This window comes from Mus pahari, chromosome 17 (assembly GCF_900095145.1).
Source record: "Mus pahari chromosome 17, PAHARI_EIJ_v1.1, whole genome shotgun sequence".
Lineage (NCBI taxonomy): Eukaryota > Metazoa > Chordata > Mammalia > Rodentia > Muridae > Mus > Mus pahari.
This window is the reverse complement of record NC_034606.1, coordinates 57,925,366-57,934,387: the sequence shown is the minus strand read 5'-3', so window position 1 is coordinate 57,934,387 and position 9,022 is coordinate 57,925,366. Positions and strand designations below refer to the sequence as shown.

At 42.9% G+C, this 9,022-nt stretch overlaps 1 protein-coding gene across 2 annotated transcripts in view; it reads left to right on the top strand.

Annotated features, from left to right (window-relative positions):
* Window positions 1-9,022, top strand: part of Gxylt1 (glucoside xylosyltransferase 1) — a 28,730-nt gene that overhangs the window by 2,973 nt on the left and 16,735 nt on the right. The window contains exon 2 of one of the 2 annotated variants that reach the window (XM_021217129.2): window positions 6,992-7,084. The exons of the other annotated variant lie outside the window; for it this stretch is intronic. Within the exon in view, the coding sequence (XP_021072788.1) occupies window positions 6,992-7,084 (93 nt within the window). The remainder of the gene's footprint in view (window positions 1-6,991; window positions 7,085-9,022) is intronic. 2 annotated transcript variants of the gene reach the window in all.

The following is a 9,022-nucleotide window of genomic DNA, read 5'->3' as shown; positions in this document are numbered from 1 at the left end:
TTTTTGGTTTTTCGAGACAGGGTTTCTCTGTATAGTCCTGGCTGTCCTGGAACTCACTCTGTAGACCAGGCTGGCCTCGAACTCAGAAATCCGCCTGTCTCTGCCTCCCAAGTGCTGGGATTAAAGGCGTGCACCACCATCGCCCGGCTAAATATTCATTTCTATTGAAATTCTTCTCCCTGCATAGTTTTTGTTTGGAAAGTGTATTTTTTTTTAAAAAGATTTATTTATTTATGTATATGAGTCCACTGTAGCTGTACAGATGGTTGTGAGCCTTCATGTAGTTGTTGGGAATTAAATTTTTGGGACCTCTGCTTGCTCAGTTCAACCCTGCTCGCTCTGGTCAACTCCACTCGCTCATTCCCTTCTCACTCTGGCCCAAAGATTGATTTATTATTATAAATAAGTACTCTGAGGCTGACTTCAGACGTACCAGAAGAAGGTGTCAGATCTCATTACAGTTGGTTGTGAGCCACCATGTGGTTGCTGGTGAACTCAGGACCTTCGGAAGAGTAGTCAGTGCTTTTACCTGCTCTGCCATCTCACCAGCCCCTGGAAAGTGTATGATAAAATTGCAGTTGATAAAATTTTTTGTTTTCAGATTGGCTATTTTTTCTTTATTGTTTTTAATCTTTACTATGCGTAGAATAACTTTCTTCCAGAGTTCCTCCTCTCACACATTAAAGGAAGCATTTATATTTGTGATCTAGATTTACTTTTTGTCTGGGGGAGAGTGTGTGCTCTGTGGTCACTTCATGAAATAGCGAGACAGTTTCAGCACCATCTGCTTATGTGACTACCTCCCTCACTTTCTGAGAGATCTAGGAGAGGGGAAGATCTGATTTAGAGCTAGAAATGAAGCGGTCTAGACACAAAAGCAGTTTCAAGTGAGTTGCCCAGGCAGACCGTAAATCCTGGTAACCTGGCAGCATTCTGAGAATAATCTTTAAAGTGCATGTAGGAATTGTGGTCTCCTGCATGGTCATAGGTGCCCAGGCTTGGGATTGTATAACGTTGAGCCTTGTAGTCCTAAACTTAGTCCTCCATATTCTTACAGTGGATTTGCCTAAAAATCTTCTGTTGTATACAGGTTTTAAAGAAGTCTTGTGGTTATTAGGGACATTTTTGAAAAGAACAAACACCTTTTTCAGTTTAATAAAGAAGACTGTTGTATCTTATATGACTTGGTCCTGGAAATCTGAGTGGAGCAGTGAGGGAATGAAGAAAGGACAGACAGACAGACAGACACATGTATAGAAAAGCTGGGGTGGTGGTGGTGGGCACCTACACTCTGACGTGGTACAGAGGAAAGAGTTGTCGGTGAGCAGTGTCTAGTGGAGAATTCACAGACTGTAAACCTCAGGGAGGAGGAGAGTGGGGTTGGGAGTTTTAGCACACACTGTCAGTCTTACTCAGCTACACTGTCAGTAATTGTGCCCGTCCACCCTGTTATCGTCACACTCGCCTGAGCCTCATGGGGAGGGTGTGGCTTAAGGGGCAGAGACTTTCCTGTTCTCCTGGATCTGAGGTTAGCTCCTTGACCTGTCAGTGAGACACATTAACTCTGGACTCCATCTGCTCTTTACACGTTTGCTCAGGGCCTCCTCAGACCCCGCAGAAGACGTCTGGTCTTGGATTGGAGTCCGCTTCAAGCCTGAGAGGTGTTACTGAGGAGAGCAGTGTTGTGAAGTGCCTCTGTCAGTGATGTCTGCTTGTGCCCTTGGCCCAGTCTCATTGTTACTCACACCAGCCTACATCTAGACCAAGTGGCTGGTGCCAGGCGGTTTGGTTTGGTTTTTAACCCTGGCTGTCCTGGAACTCAAGGAGATTGCCTGCCTCCGACTTTCCATCCAACACAGCTGACTCTCCAAAGAACCCTTACCTTTCCACTTCACTTTCTCTTTTTCTGGATTTATTTTTTATTTTTTATTTTTTTATTTTTTTGGTTTTTCGAGACAGGGTTTCTCTGTATAGCTCTGGCTGTCCTGGAACTCACTTTGTAGACCAGGCTGGCCTGGAACTCAGAAATCTGCCTGCCTCTGCCTCCCGAGTGCTGGGATTAAAGGTGTGCGCCACCACGCCCAGCTCTGGATTTATTTTTATGTAACTGTGTGTGTGTGTGTGTGTGTGTGTGTGTGTAGACAGGCCAGAAGAGGGTGTGAGATCCCTTGGTGCTGGAGTTACAGACAGTTTGAGCTCCCTGATATGCATGCTGTGAATCAAACTCTGGTCCTCTGCAAGAGCAGCAGATGCGTTTAACTGGTAATCCTCTTTACAGTCTCCTTTGTGTTTTTGTTTTGTGTTTTTCATAATGGTAGGTGGTGTGCATATTCTTTCTAAGTGTGTTCTTACATATCCAAAAAATCTTTCCTGTGTGTGTAGTATATGCATGTGTATATGTTCATGCATATACTTGTGTGCATACGTGTGTATATGTGTGTGTGTCTAACATACATATGTGTATATATGTATGTATGTGTGTGAATGTGTGTGTGTATGTGGACCAGAGATTGACATTTGATGTCTTCTCAGTCGCCTTTTTTCTGAGACAGGTTTCTCACTGACCGTGGCGCTGGCCTGGCTGATCAGCAGGCCCAGGGATCTTCCTGTCTCCACCTGCGGCACTGGGGTCCTAGGCGTGCTGCCATGTTTGGCTTTTTACCTGTGCACTGAGGATCCCCACCGACCTCATGCTTGTTTCTCACTTTATTGAGTGAAGTCTCTTCAACCCCCAATAGGAAAATTTAAATCTTGTCTGTGTTCTTCTGTGTGTTTTCCAACATGGTGTTAAAAACAAGAAACACCCTAAAACTGTCAAGTTTTATATGTTTGCATTAGCTCTTAATAGAGTGTACTGACTGCCCACCAAGAGCCCTGTATCTGTTAGTAGTACCTTCCCACACTGTTTCTTAGCCCTGCAGCCCTCGAGCCCGCAAGTCGGTTGTAGTTGCAGATTTGCTTGTCCTGAACATTCCCGTAATGAATCCTTCTGAGAGTAGATTTTGAGTTTGGCCTCTTTCATTTAGTTTGTCTTTTAGAGTTCACCCATAACATGGATGACTGACTATACTTGGTACTATTTCATTAAACGGAGCTAACACATTCCGTTCATTAGCTGATAGGCATTTGGGTGGTTTCCACTGTTTGACTGTTAGGAATAATGGGGCTATGAGCACTTGTTCACCTTTACTTTTGTTGTTGTTTTGGGGCAGGGCCTCTTGTAGCTAAGGCTAGCCTCACATTCTCTGGCCTGAGGTGATCTCCTCCCTCTGTCACTCTGCCTAGCCATAGACATTTTTCCTATAAACATAGCTAATCTTAGTGTTCTTGAGTGTTTAGGAGCGAAAGTAATGGAATATTATGGCTTAAACTTGTACCTTTTTTCTAACTTATTTTGTGTGTGCATGCGTGTGCCCTAGTGACTGTGGAGGTTGGAGGACAGCCTGCAGCGGTCTGTTCTCTCCTTTCACTGTGTGGATTCCAGAGTGTTCCCAGGTCATCACAGAGCTTCAAACCGCTTTACCTGCGGAGCCGTGTTGCTAGCCCCTAAATTAATGCCTTAAAAGAGAATTACGGCTTATATTACTCTTCTTACTTTTCTAACAACTCTCAGGTTTTTCAGTAGTTTGTAAACTAACAAACAATAACAATTTCTTTTTTTAAGGTTTATTTATTATATGTAAGTACACTGTAGCTGTCTTCAGACACACCAGATCTCATTACTGATGGTTGTGAGCCAACATGTGGTTGCTGGGATTTGAACTCAGGACCTTCAGAAGAGCAGTCAGTGCTCTTAACTGCTGAGCCATCTCCCCAGCCCCCACAATAACAATTTCTTAAGCATTATGAGACTGTGGCTATGACTCTGCATTGAGCATCTCATTCTGAAACCCAGGCTAAAGAAGCTCAGGGTGTGGGATGAATACTTAAGGAGCATTAAGACAGTTTGCTAGGTGCTTCTGGTTAAGGCGGAAGCAGGGCTGCTTGATACAAGGTGGTCTTTAATCCAGTGTGGTGCTTCGGTCCTCAGAGGGCCACAGGCGGGTCTGAGTTAGTCAGCAGGCTCTTGCCACTGCTTTGTACCCATCCGAGCCTGTGAATAAATGGCCCGGATTTAAGGAGCTTTCCTAGAGCTGTTGTCACAGGATAGAGGAGTTGAGGATATAGGAAAGAAGGTAAGCATTAGACCTAAGACAGAGGGAAATGAGTCTCTGAGGGAGCCTGCATGACCTAAGTGATTGCCTCACAGGAGGAGAGGGGGAGAGGGGGAGGGGGACTGCAGTAGAGGGGTCAGTTTGAGAAGATGACAAGGTTCAGCCAGGATTTCCTATCTTAGCTCAGAGGGTAGGGTACAAGTGAGTGCTATTGGAGAACTGGGTAGGTACCCCACATTGCAATATCAAAGATGGTATTTTCTCATTCCCCACTGGACATGTGTGATCTGGGCCTTTTACTCAGTGGAGCTTGCCAGCATATTTGATCATTGAGTTGATAATGTATTGAATAAACAGGAAGAGAAAGCAGAACTTGGTGTTGATAGGAGGAAGTTGGCCCAGAAGCTGACTGGGAGAGTACCCACTAGGCCAGCTTCCCACAGAACTGGCATTTAGTGCTGCCTTCTGCTTGGATTGCTGCCTTGCATCCGCTCATGTTATTTCTCCTTAAGTGTCTTAAAGTGTGTATCCCTGGGTTCAAAGGCCAAGAAACAGGGTTTAAAAGTTGCCATGCTTTAAAAATAATGGCAGTATATTCGTTAAAACAGTGAGATACACCTAGATTTTGGATGAGGCAAGAAGTCTACCTGCCTGCTGATAGAAGTGCCGAAGAATTTATGGGCATCCTGAACTTTCTGAACTTTGACCCCATTGTTTGACACCAGCAAAATCCGGAGTATTTTGTGTATTTTATAAGATTAAAACTCATTAGACTTTTGAGGGGATGAATGGGTACAACAGTCCACATACCTATGCATAGTAGACAAAAATCCTTCTGTGGGGCTATAACAGGAGAGTTCTTGTCTCATCCTCTGGAGTTACAGAATTACAGGCTTGTGCGTCCACTTCTGAGTCCCATGTGGACTCTTGCTTGCTACACTTGCTACACTGTTTCTCCTTCAGGTTTGACCTTGGCTACTCCAGTTACCCTGCTGTTGCTTGGTTAATGAGGTAGAAGGTAGGACCCTGTATCTGTAGGTCTAATAAGTGACCTTAGGATCAGACAGATTTAGGAAACAATGCACAAATGGTTTGTTGTATAAAACAAGTGAGAGCTGTAACAGAAAATGGTGTTGTTACACCCAACTTTGCAAAGTAATTTTTATTGGAAAACTGAGATTTCTATTTTCATTTCCGTTGTTACCCTGTTGTGGGGTTTGACAGGAGACATGGATTTATCTGGTTAGTTCCAGTCCCCCATGCCCTCCCCTCCCACCTCCACCACTACCCCTGGCCAAGAACAAAGGTACATGCTAGGTGTTGATTGTAAATAAACTGTTAAAATAACACCGATAATGTCTCTAGCTGAAAAGTTTGTGAGGCTTATTAAATGGATCTTGAGGCCCTTGAATCTGACACAATTTGAAATATGTTACGGGCTGGAGAGATGGCTCAATGGTTAAGAGCACCAACTGCTCTTCTGAAGGTCCTGAGTTCAAATCCCAACAACCACATGGTGGCTCACAACCATCAGTAATGAGATCTGACGACCTCTTCTGGTGCATCTAAAGACAGCTACAGTGTACTTAGATATAATAATAAATAAATCTAAAAAAAAAGATTCAGCATGGTAAAAAAAAGAAATATATGTTATTAGATATATATAATATATATTAGAAATATATGTTATTAGTATCACTGAGTTTGGCTGCCTATAAGAAATGCAGTTTCTAATCAAGAGACAAGCATTTTTATTAGATACACATTTATTTTCCTGACTAACTTCTTTTTAAAATTAAGACATATAACTTTGTGGGCTTAGATATTTCTGTCAGGAAAACCTTGTGTAACAGTATAACTTTTCCTAGTGATCTTAACATTCTAGTGCTTAAGGTGTTTATACAATAGCGTATAGAAATCTGTAGGCAGTATTTAAAAGGTCACCAGTCAGACACTGGTCCCAGAGTCGTATTTCATCATTTAGTCTGGTATGCACCTTTTCTAGAGATGGTAATATGACTCCTGGCTGAGGACTCCTGTCTTAGATCATAGATCATGGAGGTTTGTGGGACATCAGACCCAAGAGTTTTGCAAGTCTGACATTTGATATTAGAATAGTAACTTTTAATTGAATCCATGGAGAAAACAAAGCTCTATGTTGCTAGGTTGACATGTCCTAGGTCACTGATGTGCCTGACTTTGTCCATAAGGGTAGTCAGCGTCACATGGCTGCATTGAAAGGAAGTGACAGTGAACCATTTTTGCAGCATGCGCCACCTTTTCTCCGGCCTTAAGAGGAAAGCTGCAGTGCCATCATGTCAGCGTTTGGAGTGCAGCGAAGCAGGGGTCGGAGTGAAGGGCTGTCAGCGCTGTGTCTTGTGTCCAGCTTGATACACCATATGAGTAGTTTCAGTCAATCAATTTGAATGTGTTTACTGATCCTTTTCTCCCATTATACCTGCATTTGTGACATTTTATTTTTGTTATAAACAGAAGATGTTGGTGAAATGAATTTTCTAAGGTAGTACCCATAGTCTAAGAAGAAAAAGATAAGATGTATCAGTGTCTTGTAAGAGGGAGGAGATCTTAATGTTTCCAAAGAGTTCCTGACCAGAAACCATTTCTACTTATAAGATATTCTCACCGAATGGTTTTATTTAAAATATTGTGTCCTAAGAAGACATTGGTTTTCTGAAAATGCTTCCGTTTTTCTATAGCAATTGGATTTTCAGTTTGGTTGCTGTAAAGCTGAACATAAAGTGATTGTTATTCAGGAAATTCCTTGGTAGTGCCTAATCTGAATGCTCACCAGGCCTGTTATTTCTTCTCACTGTCAGGTGTAAAGAGTTCTCTCTGAGTTACTGGAATCCCTATTGGATGCTGCCCTCTGATGTTTGTGGAATGAACTGCTTTTGGGAAGCGGCTTTTAGGTAGGCCCTTAATATTTAATTAGTAGATGAGAGTAGGTAAGATTAGATAGTAAATGATCAAACCTTTCACTGTATAAAACTTTCTTTTCCTGTATTTCAGTATCATATAACTAAATTGATTTTCTGGTTGGGTTTTCTCTTCCTTTATCTCATCTTTTAGTTATTATTATTTTAATAATATTATGTATAAATAATTTTTCCAAATGTTATTAAGATAAACTATAAATTTTAGAGGAATTTATGACTGAGTTTAACTGATAAATTGATACATAGGTGTGTTCTAGTTTGATAAAATATTCTGACTAAAAGCAGCTTGGGAGGAAAGGGTTTATTTGGTTAATACTTCCAGGTCACACAGTCCATTTCTGAAGGAAGTCAGGGAGGAGGAACTCAAGGCAGGAACCATGGAGGAGTGCTGCTTGCTGGTTCTCTTGCATGCTTCCCTCAGCTGTCCTTAGAGCCAAGGCCCTCCTTCCTCTGGGTGGTACCTTCTACACTGGGCTGGACCCTCCCACACTGGTCATTAAGACAGTCTCACAAACATGCCCACATGACATTCTGATCTAAGTTCTGCTCTCAGATGACTCGTAAGTTGTGTCACATCAACAGTTTATGTAGACAAGATGATAAAAGGCTTCCACTAGACATTACAGATAGTGTGTGTGTGTATACATGCATTGTCAGTTATCTAAAGCTAGAATCTTTAATACTGGCTATTTAGTACCCTATTTATAAATACTGGGGCTGGTGAGATTGTTCATCTGGTAAAGATACTTGAGCTGACACGCCTCACACTGAGCTGGCTCTCACGCTGAGGACATATAATGGAGGAAGATAACTGCGTCCTGCAGGTGATCCTTTGGCTTCCATGTGTGTACTGTGTGTACATACCCACCTCGAGTAAATAAAATGTAAAAAAAGCCCCAAAAGGTAGTGTGCTAAAACACTCTTGGAGGGGATGTGACAGCTAAGGAAAGATTGTGTTAGCTTTAGCCTGGAGGTGTTAGGGAAGAGGAGAGTAAAAACATCCTTACTGAAGGAGTGTAGCCTTTTAAGTCAGTTCGTGAGGAAGACTGTATTGGATTGTATCCCATCCTGCTCTTGCCTTCAGGGAAGAATCAGATATTGATACGAGTAGGTAAGGCAGCCACTGTCCTGAGACAGTGCTGGTAGAGAGCCTGGGATGGCCTGACTGCCCTATGAGAGCAAGAACGCTTGAGGCTCACTACTTTATGGTTAATTTAAACTCACTGTTTGCCAGGACCATGCCAGTTACTGCATTCTCCAGTCAGGATGGGGACACTCTGTGTTTCAGAGCTTGCCTGGTAATGTTTGCAATAGTGACCTTGGGTGACTGTAGAGAATGATAAGACTTGGCATTTCGTGAAGGCCTCATGTCGGGAATTGATGAGAGGAAACTATTGCAGTTGAAGGCCAACCTAACCTAGGCAGTTTTCCTCCTGAGACTGCCTTCCTGTTCACCGTGCATTATGTCAGGTCGACAGTTGAAACCAGCCATCACTACTCCAGTCAGTAGCTTAGGACACAGGGAGTTGGAGAGCGTCCTAGAAGGACTTGAGGGATGGCTGGGTAGGAAGCCTGCCAAGGGAGCCGGATTCCTGTTGTCTGCAACAAAATCCAACCCCTTGTAGTCCAGGGCTCCTCTCTTTGTGAGTGGTCTGCGGGATCCTGCTGGGCCCAAGGACTGTGTGCCTGGCTCTCACTCCCCGCCATGCTGTGAGATGTCCCATGGGCAGGCAGTGCTGTGACTCCCACTTACATTATGCTCTACTGGATTAGGAGAACCCACTGGTGTTCTTTGAATTATCTAGAGATTTCCTCGTGTTATATGGAAAATAGATTTCATTTTAAAACTTTTTTGGGTAGCATTTATCTCTGCGTGGATTTGAAGTAAGATAAAGCACATTTTTTTTTTTT